The 21,475-nt window shown below is 40.4% G+C and overlaps 1 protein-coding gene across 14 annotated transcripts in view; it reads right to left on the reverse strand.

The window, feature by feature from the left end:
* The window catches only part of Mtus2 (microtubule associated scaffold protein 2), a 620,658-nt gene that overhangs the window by 374,923 nt on the left and 224,260 nt on the right, over positions 1 to 21,475 (reverse strand). For 11 of the 14 annotated variants that reach the window (XM_078016171.1, XM_078016162.1, XM_078016169.1 and 8 more), the window contains one exon: positions 116 to 2,546. The exons of the other annotated variants lie outside the window; for them this stretch is intronic. In XM_078016171.1, coding sequence (XP_077872297.1) covers positions 116 to 2,305 — 2,190 coding nt within the window. In that variant the 5' untranslated portion in view covers positions 2,306 to 2,546. The remainder of the gene's footprint in view (positions 1 to 115; positions 2,547 to 21,475) is intronic. 14 annotated transcript variants of the gene reach the window in all.

Here is a 21,475-nt window from a genome sequence, read left to right on the forward strand (position 1 = left end):
TCAACTTGCTTAGAGAGGATATTTTGTTTCCATGATGTATTAAACACCTGAACGTCTTCATTGAAGACTTACGGACACACAAGTTCTAGGTCACATCAGAGGGACAATCTCTTACCTCCTGCAAAAACTTTTCACTTATTTGACTGAAGTGATGTCCTGGGGGCTTGATGCCAGACACCATCAATCCAGAACTGAAGACCCTTGGCTTCTGCAAGTCTGGCTTGAATTTCTCATAGAGGCTAGCTGATGGCTTAAGGTCTGCACTTGCCACCTTGTCCTCCTGGGGAAGAGGCATGCTACAGGCTGGTGGGGCATAGGGAAGCCCCACGGGGACCAGTGAAGTGTCCACCTGGCCCAGGGCTTGTGGATTCCTCCGGATGTAGGTGATGATCTTGGGCCTCACATGCTTGGGCTTGGGCATGATGATGGGCTTCACGTCTGTCCTTTCCTCTGTTTTTTCAGCCTGATGCTTCTCCATTCCTTCCTCTGAGGAAGGTGTGTCCTTGGAAGGTGCGACAACAGGCTTAGGGATCCCACTGGGGCAGGTGTTCTTCTCAGGCACTTTGGGGGATGTGTTGAGCAGCCGCACACCATCAGTGGCGGGTGGCACTGCTGAGGGTGACCCTGCGTTCACACTGAACACACCAAGGTCCTGAAAACTGCTACTGGGTGGCGTGGGCTGGTGGGTCGTGTTCACAGTTGTCTCTGGGTGGAGAGGAGCCGGGGTACTGAGACTTGACTCTGCTCTTGATGGGGTGATTTCACTCTTGGCTGCATCTTCTGGAAGGTTCTCACTTTCCACCACGGGTACTGTGGTCTCTTTTCCCCCTGCTCCTAAGCAGCTGCTTTGAGGGTTCCGGGACTCCGTTTTGCTCTCTCTGGGAGAAGGGTCTGAGGCCAACCCCATGGTCCTTTCCCTGTTCCCACTGCCCATCCTCTTTGTCTCCTCGCTGACATCCAAGGGCTTGCTGTCCGTCAGGTCATTAGGAACAAAAGCTACGTGGCCATCACTGGGCAAAAAGTTGCTGGATGTCATTTCCTTCAACTTCTTACCTATACTCGGTGACACTTTGCCAGTGGGAAGATTTCCAGCCACCTCCAAGGAAGCAGGACCCTGTTTGGGGGTGATCTGGAGAAGCCCCTCCACCCTGGCACCAACTCCTGCCTTCTCCTGGCTGTTGCCTCCTCCCCCTGCAGGATGGTGCTGGCTGCCATTTGAAGCGTTGCTAACTGCAAACATGGCTTCTTTGTGTGCTTCCCCATGTGACTCCTTTCTGTCTTGGTGTGACATACTCTCTTCCTTGCGACATCCCAGACCCCCTGCCTGGGTCGACTTTAGCTCCTGCCCGGTCCTGGATTGAAGATATTTCAGTTCCAGCTTTGGTTCCCCCCTCCCCTGACCTAGTTGTGCTTCTGGATAACTCAAGGTTTCCTTCAATGACAAAGTCGAATTCAGAGTAGGGTCTGCATGGGCAGCACGTGATGCGGGCTCATGGCAAACATTCAGTCTGTGTGCACCCTCTGTCAGGGTCTCTGAGGGACTGGTCTCCTTGGCTTCTGAGGTAGATGGTTTAGGAGGACGCACACTCTTTCCCTCTGAGGTATTATCAGCTGGAAGGAAAGCTGCCCCTGGAGAGTGGTCAGTCCATGTCCTCTGTGGCCCTTCTCCACCCCCAGGCACATGACCCCGGGGCTCAAGGGCATCCAGTTGTGCAGGCTGCTGATGCTGCAGAGTCAAGCTCCCAAGCCCAGCTGCAGAGCTGCTAGCTCTTTCCAAAGAATGCCTTTTTAATTCCTCATTGTCCAGGGTCTTTGCCAACTTATCCTTGGGAACGTGCCTGGGAATTTCAACATCCCTTTTAGCCAGAACCTCTAGACTAGCCTCACCCACGACAGTCCTCCAACTTGACAGGCTTGGTCCCTGCACACTCCGAGGGTTCTGCAGGAAATCTGTGCTTCTCTCCATCGTATGCTCTTCAGGTAGCTCCCTCTGGATGGTCGGAGAAAGTTTAAAATCTTTCAAACTGGTGGAGGCAGCCTGAGGTCCTTTCCCAAAGCCCTGATATTGGTGAGGTTCCTTAAGGAAGTGGGTGTGGTGTTCTGGCCCCCTTGAATTTGCATTTCCAATTTCATCCACCAGGTCCTGTGTCTCGGGCTCACCCTGAGAGGAGCTGACCTCCAACATGATTTGATTGGCATTTGTATCTCCCAGACTTAGGATGCTCTCATTATTGTTTTTCGCACCATTTCTGTTGTCCCGCGACTGATTGAAACATGATTTCTTGGGAGCTGCTGGGACGCTCATTGTCAACCCTTCAGTGGGGACTGCTGGCCATGCAGTCGCGCTTGATGGAAAGGGGCTTCCTTCAAGCTGTGATGTGATGAACAGGAAATCCTCAAGCTGTTTGTCCTCCTCTGACCATGTCACATTGCAACACGGCTTTGATCATTTTCAGAAGTTTTTCAACCAAGCATGGTCTTGATACACAGCAGAAGGACTTATCTGTTAGGTTCCTGCTGAACGAAAGCCAATTAGTCCATCAGACCTAGAGAGAAATAAAAAAAAAAAAAGTGCATTCGTGTTAGATTAACAAGGAGAGATACTTGGGGGAACACAGGGTAAGCACAGATGTGTTCCTCACTTCATACTGTTCTTTCCTTCATTTGATAATTTTTTTTTCAAAAACTTTTCTGATACAGGCTCCTGCTGGCCAAATATGGAAAAACAGAAACTTCAAAATGACAAATGTGTGTATATACATGACTGACTGCATAACCAATGTGATTCCACAACCTGTACGCTCAGAAAAATGAGAAATTATATCCCATCTGATTCAGATGTATGATATGTCAAGATCATTGTACTGTCACGTGTAACTAATTAAAACAAATTAAAAAATTATAAAAAATGACAAATGTCAGAAATGTGTTATAAATAAATGCATACTCTCTTAAATTTAAATATTTTAAAAGTCCACAAGCATATACTGATTAGAAAATGTAGAGGAGAAAGAAAGTTTCTTCTTCAGAGAAGACTATCAACTGATGCATAGAAAATTACAGAATTTGAAAAACCACTATTTGATAATCACCAGAGCAATAATTATCTAAGTCAGGACACAGAGAGACAGTAGAAACAAAGGGTAAAATGTCACTGGGGAACAAGATATTCACAGAATCTCAAAGTATCACCCCCCGGACTAACTTATTTCCCACAAAAGAGAAATTTTACCAATACAACAGAGAAATCTGGTGCACAGCATCATAACTAAATGATCAAATTTAACACCATTGATAATGGAAATGGACATCATGTGTTCCTCCCGTGAGGTATTTTCAGTGTTTTATACCACCTTAGTAGTACTCCTGCATGAATGTTCAGCCTGAATTTAATCAAAAAGAAATAATCAGACAAAGTTAAATTGAGGAATGTTTTACAAAATAACTGACCTAACTGACCCCCAAAATGCAAGCAGATCCTGGGTTTCTTCTTGTTGTTGTTAGCAAAGGACATTATTGGAACAATCAGAGACTTAGATTGTGCATTAGGTGACAGTATTTCATCAACATTAATGCTCAGTGTCCGATAACACAGATTATTCAGAGATTATCTCTGGTCTTGGAAAAATATTTGCTTTAAAATTTAGGGGGTAGAATGATATAATCTCAATTTAGCAAAGTGTATGAGAGAGAGAGAGAAACTGGCAAATGTAAACCATTTGAAATTCTAGGTAATTGACTTTACCTTTTCTGAAGATATTTTGAGAGGAAAAAAAAAGAGAAAGGCCACATCTTCATAAATGATATTACAATATATTGTTATAATGATTCTATTATCACTCATTGTTGTTCATCTCTTTCTGGGCCTAATTTATAAGATAAATATTACTATGAGTATGCATTTCTTATGATTTGGATCTGAAATGTCCCTAAAAGCTCATGCATTGAAGGCTTGGTCCCCAGTACAGCAGTGTTCAGAGGTGGCCCTTTGGGAGGTGATCGGGCTGTAAGGGCTCTGGCCTCATCAGTGGATTAATCCATTGATGAATTCATACCTTAATGAACTGTTGGGAAGTGGTGGGAACTTTAGCAGGAAGTAGGTCATTGGGGGTGTGTCCCTGAAGGATATGTTTTGTCTCTGGTCCCTTCCTTCTTTACTTCTCTTTGTTTCGAGGCCACCATGATGTGAGCAACTTTGCTCCACCACATATAACTCCTCATTGTCAAGGGTTTTGCCACTAGGATGTCTTGCCTTGCCACCAGCCAAAGTAATGGGGTCAAGAGACTGAAACCTCTGAAACTGTGAATCAAAATAAATCTTTCTTCTTTTAAGTTGTTTTTTTTTCCCCTCAGGTATTTTGTCACAGTGGCTATTACAATTTGTGTAGGAGAAAACACAGTATAGGCTTTGCTACTATCTGCAGCTCCCAGCATCTACCAGGGGTCTCTGGATGTATCTGCTATAAATAAGGGTGAGCAACTATATAAATGAACACCAGAGAACCCCTCACCCAACTCAAAGATCTTGCAGGTACTCCAGTATCCCTCTCCATCACAGCCCGCTAACTTATGAGATGAACTTCTGGTTTAATATCTTACCATGGCTGATAGAACTTACTGTGGCTGATAGAACTCTCTTTTTTCCCCCATTCATTTCTTTTGCATTTATACCTAAGCATGTATTATTTTACCTAAGTGAAATTCTTCCCTAGAAGCTGTTGGATTTTTCTGGTCAGATTTTTTTTTTCTAATTTGTCTATTTTCCCCTTTACCCTAAGAAACATTAAGACACCCGTCTAGATCTTTCCTTCTCTTCCCATGTCCATGTGATCCTGGATCCTGGGGAACACACACACACACATGTACATGCACAGGTGCATTTTCGTTCCCTGCCGTGCTGCTCATTTGCTCTTTCCATGTCTCACTTGTGGTCCTCAGCCTCCACACTCCCTCATTCTTTTTCTCCTTCTCTTCTTCTGCTCCCAGACCTATCTTCAGAAAGCCAGTGGCACCCCCAGATGTAGACTGACCCTCAAACAAGGGGCTGATACCCGATCCCAGTCTTAGTTTCCTGACACAAGAGCAGATTCTCTACAACTCCTGTTTATTTATTCAATTTTGAATATGTTTCCCTTGAAGATACACACATCCTCCGGGCACGAGTACAAACAGCATGGACGCAAATCGATAAGACAGCTATTTAAAAGAATGTTGTGCTCTCTGGGCTAGGAAATGGGTGTCCCAGAAAGCCCCAGGAGAGCAAGAACTTCCACAAAAAGGCAGCGCCTCGGAGCTCTCTGCGGAGAGACATATAAACGTGAAGCCAAGGGCTCTCTGGTTTGAACTGTGTCAGCTGGGAGAAAGAAAGAAGTTCTGTTCAGCAGGGAGAAACAACAGAATATCATGAACCACAAGGCACCATATAATTGCTAGAAAATGACAAGCAGGGATAAATCAGTGTCTTGCTAGAAAAAAAATTGTAAAAATTAATTTTATAAGAGTTACATCATAGACATTCTTGATCAGTAGACAGTCACTATTGCTCATTAATAAGGGGGTGGAAAAGTAAACCTTCCAGAGGCCAGGAATAATTCTCAATAGAGAGATATGTGTAAAATTTAATTTTAAAATTACAGTTGTATGATTTTCTATGGTTTTTCTCTTCTAATACTCATGTGGAAATTTCTTCCCCATTGTGAGATATTAAGAAGGTGGAAACTTAATCCAACTATGGTGTCTAGAGGTGGAGCCTTCAGGAAGTGAGTAGTACTAGTTAAGGTCATCAGGATTGTGCCCCAGTGATTGTGACTTTAAAAGAAGAGGGAGAGACCAGGGCATACACAGGCACACTCCCAGTGCTGTGGTTTGGAGCTAGGGTCCCCCAAAAGCTTTTGTATGTGATGATGCAAGGGTGTTCAGAAGTGAAATGATCAGGTTGTGAACACTGGAACCTAATTGGTGTTAATTCACTTGAATGAATTAACTGGGTGGCAACTGTAGGCAAACAGGATGTGGCTGGAGGAAGTAGGTCACTAGAGGCATGCTTTGGGTTTATGTTTTGTCCCTGGTGCACACTTACCCCCACCCTCTTTCCTCCTCTCTCCCTCTCTCTCTCTTCCCTTCCTGGTTTCCATGTTCTGAGCTGCTTTCCTCTTCCATGCCCTTCCACCATTGTATTCTGTCTCACCTCAGCCCCAAAGCAATAGAGTCAGGTGACCATGAACTGAAACTCTGAAATCGTAAACCAAAATAAACTCAAGAGGATCTCTGAGTTGTTCTTGTTGACTGTCTTGATAAAAGAGATGGAATGTTGACTAAAGCAGAAACTGGTACTGGGAAGTGGGGTCATAGCTGTGACTAACCTATGTGGTTCAGAGCATTTGGAAGAGGTTTCTGGGAGGAGTTTGGAAACTTTTGAAAATTAAGGTTAGAGAAGCCTCAGAGTATTGTAAATGGAGCTTACATGGAAAATTCTTACTTTGCCAATCCTATCAAACTAAGACAAAAATTATGGTGGCAACTTCATATTAGAAACAAAAACAAATACAGTCATTCTCAAATGTCAAAAAATACATAGAATTTAGTAGAAGAATCAGATGTGTGAATGGCATAGCTAACAGTTTCAAATATCTGTTTCCTGAGAAATTACTTCCTGTTATTTCATATTATAAATTCATTAATTCATTTATCCTTCCAGTCTTTATGAAGCAACTACTAGATTCATGTACTTTCATAAACACTGGGTTTCAAGTTGAAATTTATCTCAGAGGGATGGGCTGTTGTACAGGTAGATAAGTAGAGCACAAACTAACATGTAGTGGAAAGATTTAGAGAAAAGTGACCACTTAAATAGTCACAAAGATGAGTAATATAAATAAAATATATAGGACAGAATGATTAAGTTACAGTGCCATGGAAGTGTCCACTGAGATCGCAAAGAAAGGCCTGGGAGGCTAGGCAAAGTTTATCGGGGTCAGGACCCTGTAGGCAGCCCCTGAGAGGGTACCCTGATGCATGCAGATGTGAGAAGTTGAAGCTGCAATGCAGATTTCTGCAATTAAGAGATGCAAGTATTCTGGAATCTCTGCCAAGGAAAGCTGCAACAAGCCAAGAGAGAGGCCATGTGGGCTACAACCAGCAAGACCATAGAGAAGGAGCTAAACAAGCTCTTTGGAGAGAACATCACGATGCCATGTGCCCCAGATGCTGGACATGGAACTAAAGGACTTGTTTGCCCTGTTGGATTTCAGTATTGCTTTAGTCCACTCACTTCTTTCTATGCCCCTATTTCTTCCCTTGGGAATGGAAATGCTTATTCTATGCCATCAGATCTTGGATATATGTGACTTGCTTTTGATCTTTATAGGGGCTCATAGGCAGCAGTGTGCCTTGAGTCTCAAATGAGATTTTGAACTTAGAATTCTGGCAATGGTAGAACTGTTAAAACTATGAGGATTCCTGAAAATGGGCTAAATTAATTTTGCACTGTGAGATGGGTAAGAGCTTTTGAAGCCAGGGATGGAATTTTATGGTTTGAATATGAGAAATCCCCAAAAGCTCTGGTGTGAGGCGATGCAGGAATGTTGAGAAGTCATGATTAGATTCTAAGAGCTGCAACCTAATGGTTGTGATAGGTCTTAATTTTCTCTTTTCTTTAGTTTGTTTTTAATCCAAATGGATTGATTAATTGGATGATGACTGTAGGCTGGTAGTGTGTGGCTGGAGGAAGTGGGTTACTGGGGGTGTGTCTTTTGGGTTTATATTTTGTCCCTGGCACCTCCCCCAGTCAGAGTCAGTCAGTTTCTCTCTCTCTCTCTCTCTCTCTCTCTCTCTCTCTCTCTCTCTCTCTCACACACACACACACACACACACACACACACACACACACACACACTCTGCTTCCTGTATGTCATGTAAAGTGGCTTTCCTCGGCCACACCCTTCCACCATAATGTTCTGCCTTGGGCCAAGAGCTATAGAGTAGGCCAGTCACGGACTGAACCTCTAAAAACCATAAGGTAAAATAAACTTTTCCTCCTCTAAGTTTTTCTTTTTTGTGTGTACTGGTCACAGCAATGCAAAACTTACTAATATATCCTGTCTCTTACACGCCATGTCCTGTGTCACCTCGGGCTCTTTCAGAAAGAAGGCCATCACCACTTGAGGAATCCTCAACCTTGAATCAGAACCATGAGCCAAAATAAACCCCTTTTTCCTTTTAAACTTACTTAGTCTAAGGTATTGTGTTATTAGCAACAGAAAATAGACTAACACAATTATACTTTATTACACTTTAATTTAAAATTAAGCAAAGTGGTATTTGTAACCTCATCCAAGGATAAGTCTTAATATTCTCTTTTCTTCTTTTTGTTTTTCTTTTTCCTTTCACTTTTGGATAAGGAAATGAGGCACAGAGGGGGTCACTCTCTCAGAATGTGTGGTTGGAAAGATAACTGGGAATGCAAGGTTTTCTTCTACGTGACTCTGGTCGATGCAATTTAAACTAAAGCATGGTGTGTTCTCCAAGCACCCTGTTTAGGAGGGACTTCAGTTTCTCTGCTGTCTGAACTTGAGGGAAACTGCTTAGAGAGTCAGCTTTCGAAAGCTCCTTGAACTCTTGGGAGAATCTGAGATTTTTAACAAGGAGAAGAGTAGAGTTGGGGAAGAAGAAAATATAGAGCCTTTTACAGACCTGAAAGCTTGTCCAGTGGCACACACATCACCCTGCTAATTCTATATCATCAACTAAAATACCAAAGTACAAGTTGAGTACTCTGAAATGTTTGTGGGACCAGAAGTGTTTCAAACTTCTGTGTTTTAAAGATTTTGGAATATTTGCACAGGCTTTGCTAATGATTAAGCAACCCTAAATTGAAAATCTTAACTCCAAAATGCTCCAAAAAGATTTTTGAATTAAGGTTGCTCAACCTGTACCACATATGTTATCCTAAACTGAACTGACTCGATCCTACATTTGTTGCTGGCTTTTAGCACCCCTGGGTAGGATCCTAAGAATACACACTTCAAACTTCATCTTGCTGGTCTCACTGCATTTTTCTATCCTGTTTAAAACTTTCGGTGCCCGTTGTTAATTTTTCATCCAAAATGTTTGCAATCCATTCTGTTTTCATATCATCTTTGAAGAGATGGAAGTGGCTTCCTTATCATTATTCATTTTTTCTGATACTAATGTTAACAGGACAAGAGATAAAGCCACAGTGGCTGGTGCCATGGGGGGGTCACCTCAATACAATTCCATAATGCTCCTCATCTGACCAATCCTCTCTGTCCACCTGTCCCTGCAGTCACTACTCATGTCTTCCCCTTGTTCATAAGAGCTGAATCTTAAGAGAAGAAATCCTATCTGCCATGTTGTGAAATGTTAATAATGCTAACATCCAAAATGTAAAGAAAATGAAAATGAAGAAAGAAAAGGGAAGGAGGCTGAGCTATCCACCTGTTCCACATAATCACCTGTCATCTTACAGGGCCCACTGTTCATTTCCTCACTACTCAGAACTCATCAATTACCAAAGTTTTAGAAAAATCCACTACAGGCTCAGCATCCTGGTAACTGGTATGAATAATTAACTGTCACTAAATGATGATGCACCTTAGAAGAAATGCATCTTAGGTGATTGCATTATATGAACACCATCAAATGAACACAAACCAAGATGGTCTGGGTCAATCAATGGTGTGGCCTCCTGATATAATCAAGAGACATGGCAAACATGAGAGGATGAGGCTGCTGCCTGCATAACACAGCATACTGCTTACACAAAACAATGTTTATATAAGTGGAAGGAGTAAAATCTAAAATAATGATAAAAGCATGATATAGTAGGTGCATAAACCAGTAATATAGTGGCTAATTATCATTATTACGTATCATTACTGTACATAGTTGTATGTGCTACACTTTTATATGACTGGCAGTGCAGTAGGTTTGTTAACACAAGCATCACCTCCAACATACATGTAAAGCATTATTCTAGAACTTACGATGGCTGTGATATTAATAGGTCATAAGGAAAAGCTCCATTAAAATTTAATGAAACGTTTCAGATATGTGTACATTGTTGACCGAAATGCCATTATGCAGCCTGAATATAATTGAGCACCATGCTCTCTCCTTGCTAAAAAACAAAATTGTTTTTGCCCATCTTTAATAATCAGGCTTTCTCCAGCTGTCCTGAGTTCACAATCTCCAAAAATGGTTTGACCTTCTCATTTAGAAGTTTTTTTCAGTTGGATGCATATTCATTTTTGAATCATGAATTGATCAATAGCACCTTGATGCTCACACATAATCTCTTCATCCATCTTGGGCTTCAATTTCCTGTTACCCATGTTTGTTGCAGCCAATGGAGCATGAAAGGCATTCTCAGAGAAAGAGAAATGCTGGCACAGCCACTGTACCATCCCCAGCATCATCCTGAGTTACCTGTTAAATGACAGGCTAAAGCCAGACTTCTCAGCTTGACATACAAGGTCTGATGAGCACTTGGCTCATCTATGGTCCCAGACTTAAACCCCTTTATCTTTCCACCTGCTGAGTAAAATCACCCTCTCTACACAATAGCTCCAGCCATGTATAGAAGAAATCCAACTCAAAGGCCACTTCTCCATAAAGCCATTCCTGATTTATCTCCTCTTCCCTTCCCAAAATGGTCGGGAAGAGCTAGATATTATCTCTCAAGTCCTGAATCTGCAGGTCTTTTCTTTGGGGACTGTCATACTACACTTTTTATCATAACTATGTATACAATTCCCTCAGTGTCCACAGGGCATTGTTACTAGGATCCTTCCTGGATCACCATCTGAGGATAATCAAGTCCTATATAAAATGATATGATAGCTGGGCACAGTGGTGCATGCCTGTAATCCCAGTGGCTCAGGAAGCTGAGGCAGGAGAATCCTGAGTTCAAGCCAGCCTCAGCAACTTAGTGAGGCCCTAAGCAATTTAGCAAGATCCTGTCTCTACATAAATTATAAAAAAGTGCTGGGGACATATCCCACTTGGTGGTTAAGTGCTTCTGGGTTCAATTCTCAGTACTAAAAAAAATATGACATAATACTTGCATGGAACCAACACATCCTCCTACATACCTTAAATCATCTCTAGAGGACTAATACAACATATTACATTGTTTAGGAAAGGATGACAAGAAAAATCTGTACATGATCACTACAGATGCATTTTTTTCTTTTTTCCATATTTTTTATTAGTGCAATATAATTGTTCATCATGGTGGGATTCATTGTAATATGTTCACACAAGTACATGATATAGCAATATGATTTGGAATTCCCCTTCCTTCCCTGCCTCTCCCCCACCCCCCAGGTCCCTTTTCTCTCTACTATTGCTCTTCCTTTGATTTTCATGAGATCCCCCCTCCACCTTACTTTTCTGTTTTCCTCTGTAGTTTCCACATATGAAAGAGAACATATGACCCTTGGCTTTTTGACTCTGGTTGATTTCATTTTGCATAATGTCCTCAAATTCTACCATTTTCCTGCAAATGACATAACATAATTTCATTCTTCTTTATGGCAGATGCATTTTTAAAATATGTTTGATCAGTGATTGGTTGAATCCACAGATCAGAAATCACAAAGATGGAGGGCCAATTCTATGTCTTTTTAAATTGCAGCTATGTGTCTTGTTAATATACTATGTGTGTCTTATTCCCTTTAGGTTAACTGCTCAAATGCTTCTGTTTCCTGAGTGGTTTCTAGGACAGCACTTTGCACATGGTAGACACTTCCCATGAAGCAATTTCATCCCAACTTGAGCTCAAAAAGTGAATGTTCTTGCTATTCTCAATAGAGCATGGAGTCTATCATTTTTCAATGTCTTAAGGTAGAGAATGAAAAGTTATCCCTCTCAACCGAGGTGAGCCCCCTCTCCCAAACCAGGGCTGAGTATAATAAAAAATACATTCTAATCATTATGTATATTTGTCCTAATAATTATTTAGAAAATAAACTAAAGGAAGTTTGAAGATTTTGGTGTTACTAAAAGGAGGAATGAATTTTAAAGGATTTTTGAGAAATATGGTCTTACAGCATTTTTTAGCTGCCTGGTCCACTATGCAATGTTTAATCAGTTGTGAGTTTTCATATACATCCACAAACACTGTGCCTCTCTGCATGTGAATGCAATCCCATCTGACACAATAAAACTTAGTTGCCAAAGAAGCTTCAACTGTAGTTTCTGCCATGCAATAAATTATCCTTCAGAAAACTCCAGGATATAGAAAAATCTATAGACTGAATCTGAGAAACTGATGTGACTCCATTTTTGAAAACCCAGCTTCTACCTCAAGGTATGTCCAGAGGGAGGGTGCGTGACCCTTGTCCTTGGAAAACCCCACAGACCACTCCTAGGCATATAGCTACCCTGCTGAGTTATTTGTAAATAACAGGAGAGATCTGCTGTGCCAGGTGTCCCTGACTCAGTCAGGCTAGGTGAGGACCCGTGGCAACCTCCTAACAACCACCAATCAGCATGAGACAGGGAAAATACCTGGGATGCCAGATGACACCCCAGTAGTTTATGGTGGTTGATAACATGTTGGGAAACTGCTAAACATGAAGTTTAGCAGTACACCCCTCATGGATTAAACCAATCAGTTTAAAGGAATACCCCTCTTGTACTAACCAATCACCTCTACCCACCTTGTTCTCGCCAGAGAACGTGTTAATCAATGTGAAATGATTTGCTGTGTGATGTTGTGACACATACAGTATCCCCCCAAACCTATAAAATCTCACTGAACAAAGGACCAGGATTCACTCCTCGGGACCACTGCGTCAGAAACGGTTGTGAGTCCAGGCTCGAGCTTGCAATAAAGACTCTTGTGTGATTGCATCGGATTCGGCTCCTGGAAGTCTATTGGGGTCCCACGAATCTGGCATTATAAATCCAAATTCTAAGCATAATAATAATGCAAAAGAGTCCAAATCCTAGCTTTAAAATTTTACTTCATATCTCTATTAAACAAATATTTGGAGTCTATAATGTTATAACACATTGAATAGGATACTTTATATGTAATCACACATAATATTTACATATAAAATCACTTACATTAGCAGCACGGCAATAATTCCTCTGTAATTACAATTACTTAACAATAATCAGGTTCTAGATACTATTTTATAATAATTTATAGGTTAAGTATCTCTTATCCAAAATGCTTGAGACCAGAGTATTTCTGGTTTGAGTTTTTGCCCCCAGGTTTTGAGATATTTGAATATAAACAATGAGATACCTTGGGGAGGGGACCCAATTCTAAACATAAAATTCATTCATCAGACCTTATATACACACCCTGAAGGCGATTTTATTCAACATTCTAGTGTGGCTGTGTTTTGACTGCAGTTCATCACAGGAGGTCAGGCATGGACATTTCTGCTTATAGTATCTTGTCAGTACTCCAAAACTTACAAGTTTTGTAGCATTTTGGATTTCAGAATTTCATATTAGGGATGCTCAATGTGTACAACATGTCTATTCTCGATAGGCATGATGGTAGCCAGTCTAAATTTTGATGTTCTGCAGACTAAATGAACTGCACAACTTCAGTGTCATGATAGGGTTAAAAATCAAATTACTGGTTCGGGGATGTTAAGATATATATATATTCATAGGTTCTGGAGCTGTCTGTGGTGCTGAATTCTATGAATGTGTGCTAAAGAACACAAAATGTAACAGCTCTCTGGAGTCCTCTCTGCTCTCCTTATCTTATGTACATAACATGGATAACTATCAAACTTTATTCTAATATACAAACAAGACTGTATTCAGAACACCCTCTTTTTAGATAGTAGAGGCTTTTTTATTTCTATTTTGCTTGAATAAAAAGAGTTGAAATGCTGCTATTTTCGACCTACAGAGGACCAGGAAAGAAACAGTTTTTCATAAGTTAGATGAATCCAATATTTAAGCAAAACATCCATTGATAAAATCTCCCCAACAAAAATGTTACATGCTTCTCCAAAAGAAGCTTCATTCATACTTGCCAACCAAAAACATTTGTTTTCCCCATTAAAATACAAATCCTTTCCAGAACAGAACTTCACCCACAAAATTCAGGGTGTTCACTATTTTCCTATTCTGATTAATATTTATTTTGTTTTGGTTTCTTGAATGATTTTTCTTCTCTTAAGTAGATATGTTTATATTACCAATTACTTTTAAAAATGAGCTTGTATTGCATTAAAAGGGTAAAAATATACCCAAATCCCTTAGCCCCACCCCAAGTAATTAAGTTTAATAGGTAATATCTCAGACCTTTTTTTTTTAACACCCATAAAATGAGTTCTGTAACTCCAATTTTTGAGTTTGATGTTATGGGCTTCTTCCCATACATGTAGTTAGTACATCATCATTTTTCATGATTTTTTGAACTTTAGATTGTTTTCGGGTTTCACCTTTTGAAATTATTCTGCCCAGAAAATCGAGGATCCTAAAGGCAGAATGGTATGGAGTGGTATGCATAGCACATTCGCATCTCAAAACAGAACTCTAAGCTCCATCAGAGAGGTTTGTTTTGTGGCCAGGAGCGCCAGACGCATAATGGATGCCCTGTAATCCATTAATAAATACATACTGCCCTCAAGGAAAAAAGTGTCAGTCTTCATCCTATCCCTGGACTTCCCCACATCCTGCTCTATCCCCACCCTTGAAAACTGTAATTAGAGTGACCATATCATTTATCATTCAAATGGAAACATATTTTTTCTTGCTCAGGAACATTTTTCATTTTTTTACTAAACTGTAATTCACATAGAGTTCACCATTTTTACTCTACAGTTCTGCAAATTTTAGTAAACACAGTCCTATGTCTCACACTACCGCAATCAAGATGCAAAACAGTTCCATGGGCTCAAAACAACCTGCTCCATCCCCAGCCCCTATCTGTTTTCTGCTCCTACAAATTTGCCTTTTCCAGAACATTCCCTCCATGGAACTATCTAGCATGTGGCCTTTGTGTCTGGCTTCTTCACCTCACACAGTGCAACTGAGATTCATCCAGGAGGTTGGGTCATCTGCTGTTCATTTAAGTCCAGGGCAGAAAAGGATTCCACCCTTCACATCAAGGTCTGTTTGTCCACCCCTGTGGGAGGGACCCTGGGCTGTTTCCAGGTTTGGGTAATTATGAATAAAGCTCCTATAAACATTCACATAGGTTTTTGTGAGAAACTGGAACACTTTCAAGAGATCAAAATGCTAAGGCAAAGAAATGCCACATGGACACTGGACAGAGGGTGGCTCCGGACTCAGAATGCTCTTCCCCTGTTCACTTGCTGTCTATGATCTGCCTCCTCTGAGTCCTATAGGGGGTCCTGGGGGACAGGCACCTCCACCTCTCCTTTGGCCACTCTACTTCTAAGCCCACAACAGCCCACTTACCACTACCAGTGGCTGATTTTTTGTTGTTCTATTATATTTAATCTGTTTAACAATCTAGTGAGCAGCATTGTTATTCCATTTTACTGACAAGGAAACTAAGGCAGAGAGAAGCTAAAGGAACTCTGAAAGTAACTAGAAGAGCTGAGTTTGAGCATGTCATCTATATCCTTTATCAAGCCACCATTTAAACCTCCATAGAATCCTAAGGTTTCAAAGTTGATAGGAAAAATAAATACAAAAAGCCTCGCTACTTTATTTTTACTTTACCTCGAGTGACATTTCACCTGGAATTTGCTCATTTATATTTCTTCATTTTGCAAATCTCTGAAGTGAAAATATTCAACTATTATTTTACATGGTAAATCTGGGAGACAGGCTATTTTTCAGAGTTCAGATTTTGCCCATGAGAACTGAGATATTAGAAATTGAGGGACTTGCTCCAGGGCGTTAGGGCTGGAGGAAAGACCCCTTGTCTTGTGCCCAGCTCAGAATGCCAGTCCCTAGTCTGGGTTATTGGTGCCCTCATCTCCCTCACCACCAAAGCCAGAAATCTAGAAACTATAAGAGAAGAGTTTGAAGGCTCAAACACCAAGAAATAATAAATGTATAAGGAGATAGATATGCTCCTCACGCCAATTTGATCATTATACCTTGTATGCATTTATTAAATTATCATACTTTAGCCTATAAATAGGCACCACCATTATGTGTCATTTTAGATAAATTTTTAAAAGCAAATAAAAAAAGAAAAAGCCATTCTCCCTCCACAGGACATTTGCAGGCTACAAACCCTCCAATAGCACCCTTACCCTGAACTCTGTGACCCTGTGAAAATTCCCTCACCTGCTGCCCCTCTCCCTCCCACGTGGCCCTAGCCACAGGGGTCTTCCATGCCAAAGCCTTTCTGTCTGGAGTCTGCATTGCTGTCCTCGCAGCTCTGCACACTCCGTGTCTGATTCTAAATTAGTGGGATTCTTCTTATATTTCAGATCTCAGCTTAAATGTACCCTCCCTCGGCAGGCTTTGAGTGTCATCCTCTATTCCCAATCCCAGGCCCTTGTCAGTTATTTCACAAGCTTTATCAGGTATTCTCTGTATTGCTTATTGGTTCACTGTCTTTCTCACTCAATAAATGAAAGCCCCATTAGGATAAAGATAAGTCCTACTCACTACAGATCCTGGCAAACAGACTAGTACCCAGCACACGGTGGACACTCGATAAATATTTGCTGAATAAATTAATAGGGTAGCATCATTGAATCTTTCCAAATTTACTTAGCTCTCTGGGTAACACCATGCTGAGAGTATATTCATCACAGAATCACGAAGCGTTAGAAGTGGGAAGGAACTGAGAGCTCAGTCCTCTCATTTTGTAATTAGAATCAGGAAACTTCAGACTGAAGAGGCTGCATGATCTACTCAAGTCCTAGTTATAGACTCTGTGCAGGGTAGAGCCAAGCTCCTCGTGTCCCAGTTTAGTGCTCACCCACCTTCTCAGACCCTGAACAGGCCTCCTGGGCTAGGAAGGTAAGAAAAACAAGCAGCAGAGATACAGGACTCAAGGCTCTGAGATGGACCCAATTTATTGAGCACCCAATGATTTTTTAAAAGCACACAGGGCGAGAGACAATAGGAACTAAAACATAAAGAAGAGTCCTAATCTTACAGGAATTGCAAACTCCTGAAGGAAAAGGATTTAATTATATATAACTAATAACAATGGTGATGCAAGCAAGGCAGTAAAATGTGCCATTAAACAGACATACCAAGCACCATGTCATGGCAAGAAGCAGCTAGAAATTTCAGTTGAAAGAATTGGAAGGAAAGAAATCTTTGGTTTGTCTTTCCGTGTGTGTGTGTGTGTGTGTGTGTGTGTGTGTGTGTGTATGTGTATGTGTGTGTATGTGTGTTTACAGTTTTAAAAAGACTCAAGCTGGCCCCGTGGCACACAATCCAGAGGGATGCCTCACTCCAAGCTTCATTGTTGTCTTTGCAGGTGATGCTGGAGTTGCATGACCCTCAGTTCCCCCAGTTACCCACTTCCTTAATCTCTATTTACTTATATCCTCCCCCGGACCCCGGCCAGTGATGAAGTGCAAAGGAAAGGAAGCCACTATGGAACTCAAATCTGTCGAACACTGCTTGCTCTAAAAAGTATTTTACGAGGAAAGAGGGCAAAATAATACCTAAAACGAAGCCTGGGGATTATCTATGGATTTCAATTATCTTTGCAATCCCTATCTTCTTTGCCAGAAAAAAAAAATTGGGAGTTATCTCTTCTGGTGAAGGAGGAATAAATTTTTTTCATCTTGTTTAAGTGATTGACAGTTTCAAAAGGCAGCAAGAACACTGCCCTGACCATCAAGAGCTTGTGATAAATTCTCTGCCATGACTTTGGGAGACAGGTGAGAAACGCTAACCCCTTGAAGATTCATATGCTGTCCACAAAAACACTAGATGAGATGGGAACTGTCCCAGTAACGGTATTTTGTGCTTGTGTTTACTAAAATGAGATCAGAAAGAGAGACATGAATTCCAAATCTAGATAAAGACAAACAATTTCTGAATTATGGAAAAGATCATATATTTTGGTAAAGGTATATTAATTAGCTCTCCAGGGGCTGAATCAGACGAGTTTTTTGTTTTGGTCATAGTGAAGGAGCCAGCAGCAGTTGTTTAAGAATGAAATGCAAATGTCTGGTTGCAGGCCAAGGGCTCTCCCCTTCTGCAGCAGCTGCTGGACCTATTGACCTGGTTGCTCCACAGTCTCTGCTACCCAGATGGCTCCTGAACACCACTGAGGCTGGACCCACTCTTAGCTTTAGAGTATGTGCTTCTATTTATTCACCTGCTCTAGTGTTGATATGACAGGCTGATACTTCATTCATTATTCCTTCCTCAGGTTTAACCACATATACTTTGAGTATATCCCAAAAACCCTCTCGGTTCCTTTGTTTCCTGCTCCTGACGTGATGGCCCAGCCTGTCTCCTCTGCCAAGTGGACAGACTAAACCAAGTAGCCACAAAAATTTCCCTAAATCTACATGAGCATGGAGGGAGGGAAGCTGATTTCAATGGAAGGGGGCGGGGTGCTGATCATGGGTAGGTGGGGGCTGACTTGGTACAAATTGAGGACAAAAAAAGATACTCTCTCAAGCTCTGTGGCTGGGCCCTGCTCCACCCAGCCTCTCCAAGAGGGCTCACTTTATAGCAGTAGGAATGCTTGACTCTCCTGTGCTACAGGGCCTTACAGAATGCATTCATGGAGGAGGCAGCACATGACCCTTGCTTATCTGTGGGACCACAGGCTATAATCCTCAGGGATCATGGGCTATCTGAAAGGAAGAAAGAAATATTGCTCACAGTATCAGCAATAAAGTAATGATTACCCAGAGCTCCAAAGCCTGCACCAGGTCACTGTCAATGGGGCGCCTTCCAGTTTCTATTCCCCCCCCCCAGAAGATGAATTTCTTTTATCTTGCATCAAAAGTTCATAACCTTTTTTCTGTCAAATAAATCAAATGGCTAGAAGGATTAGGCTAAATGTTTAACACCGTGATGCTGCCTGAGCAAAAAAAAAAAAAGTCAACCAGAAACTAGAAAACAAATAAACGCATGGCACAAGTGAGCACAAAACTTCCAACTAAATGGAAGTGTGTATACTTTCATATCCCAGGACCTTTCATAAAGTCTATATTTTCATGAGTTACACTATGTAAACAACAAGGCATTTTTGGATCACCATGCTTAGAATATCTTTATTACTAAGGAAGAGATAAAGAAATGAAGAGAAATAGAAAAGGAAAAGTACCTTAGATAGTTAGGAACCAACTCGGCCTGAAAACATGGAAGAAAAATAAATGATGTATGTTAGGGAGATTGACTGATTTTGCTATGTACTGAAATAAATGAATAATATCATCTTAGTAAATCTGTAAGAATCCTCCAACATTTCACCAAAGCTGAAAGGAAAATAGCAAAAATACCTATATTCCAGAGAAAATTGAACAATGCCTTTGAAAATAGTAACTTGTTGACTGTGTTGAATAGCCTCCAATTAACAACCCCAGGTTAGGAAACTGCCTTGCTAGCATTTCCGTGGTGGCACATGACTGTAATCCCAGCGGCTCAGGAAGCTGAGGCAGGAGGATTGTGAGTTCCAAGCCAGCCTCAGCCTCAATGAGACCCTGCCTCTAAATAAAATACAAAATAGGGCTGGGGATGTGGCTCAGTGGTCAAGTGCCCCTGAGTTCAATTCCTAGTACTTAAAAAATAAAAAAAAGAATAACTTTCCTAATGCCCAATACAAACCTGAGTGTGAATTTTAATGGTGTGAATTAAATATCCAAACCACAGCTTAGAAATTCACTGTTAATAATACAAAATTCCCTAACTCATCCATTTTAATCAAAGACACTCTAAGAAATGCCATATGCTTATCTTTCAAATAAAACAATTTAGAATTACTCAATTCTACACAGTGATTTAGAATCACATCCTTACATATATGACATGTATGCATATGTGTTAGGCACAGAATGGGAGAGTAGATGCTAGTAGACCCTCTGTGTGGCTCTTCAGAGAGGGGCATCCTCAACCCAGATAGTTCTAGAACTCCCATGTCTACACACCAACCACTGACGAGAGGAATTTGTTCAAAGTCTACTATTTGGACTTGCATTAGTCAGCTTTGCCTTACCATAATGTTTTGGATTAGTCAGCTTTGTGTTATCACAATGAAATACCTGAAACAATTAATTTATAAAGAAAAAGGTTTCTTTTGATGTATAGTTCTATGAGGTTTGATAAATGTATAGAGAAACCATTAATATAATCAAAATATAAAATAACTGCATCACACCAAAAATCTCTCTCAGGGTATCCCTCCCCACAACCACTAGCAAATATCGGTTAGTTAGGTTTTTCCCAGAATGTCATGTAAATATAATCATATGGCATGTCAACTTTAAATTTGGCTTCTTTCAATTTTAATATGGATGAATTTAAATGATATTATTATATTGTTAATATTTTTATGTTAATATAATTGATTTGATATGGTATCCTATTTAATATATCAATATTATTAATATTATATAGAATGCACCTTGCATCCAAGATTTATCCATATTATTATATGTATCAACAGTTCATCCTTTTTTTAAATACTTCATTGTATTTATTTACTTTTATGTGGTGCTGAGGATCAAACCCAGGGCCTCACACATGCTAGGCAAAAACTCTACCACTGAGCCACAACCCCAGCCCCAGTTCAACCATTTTTATTGCTGAGAAATACTCTATTACATAGCTATACCAAGTTTTAAAAATTAATTTATCAGTTGAAAGAGGAAAACATTTTTAAATTCTAATTTATTATCTCAGAGAGATAAGAGTTTCTGTAAAGCAAAACAGGTATGTTATAGAAAAGGACAGAGAATTCATTTAATTAAATAGAAGAAATTGGAAATATTACAATTAAGAGTAAAAATCAGTAGGCAGTCTAAGGACTTTAAAATATAGAAAATCTTCAGAAAGTAAAAAAAAAAGAAGACAAAATGAACAGAGAAAATTATAAACTGATTACAGGATCTATCAAGGAGCTCTAAATTATAGTAGATATGTAGAGAGGGAAGGAATAGAGAAACAAAGAAGGGAAAATTACTAGAGAAAAAAACAAAAAAATTCTTAACACTGAAAAACACAAGTCTCCAGATTTCAAAGGCCATAAGGGTGTAGGAAATAAAAAAAAATTAGTATACTGAAAAGAAACAAGTAATTTCAGTGCCTTAAGATTGGGAGAAAGTCCTATATCTTCCATGGAGATAAAATAGATTACAAATAAAAGGAACAACACTGGCCACAGATTTATGAATAGTAAAAATAAATATTCAAAGTCAGAGGAATCATGGTAATGCTGTAAGAAATCACAATTTTGACCTAGAATTCTACACCTTGCTAAACTATTGCCAAGAATGAGTACAGAATAAATACATTTTCAAATATAAGATAATTCAAATACTGTCGTGCTTTGCTTAACCACATGTATGTT

The sequence above is a fragment of the Ictidomys tridecemlineatus genome, chromosome 6, assembly GCF_052094955.1.
Source record: "Ictidomys tridecemlineatus isolate mIctTri1 chromosome 6, mIctTri1.hap1, whole genome shotgun sequence".
NCBI lineage: Eukaryota > Metazoa > Chordata > Mammalia > Rodentia > Sciuridae > Ictidomys > Ictidomys tridecemlineatus.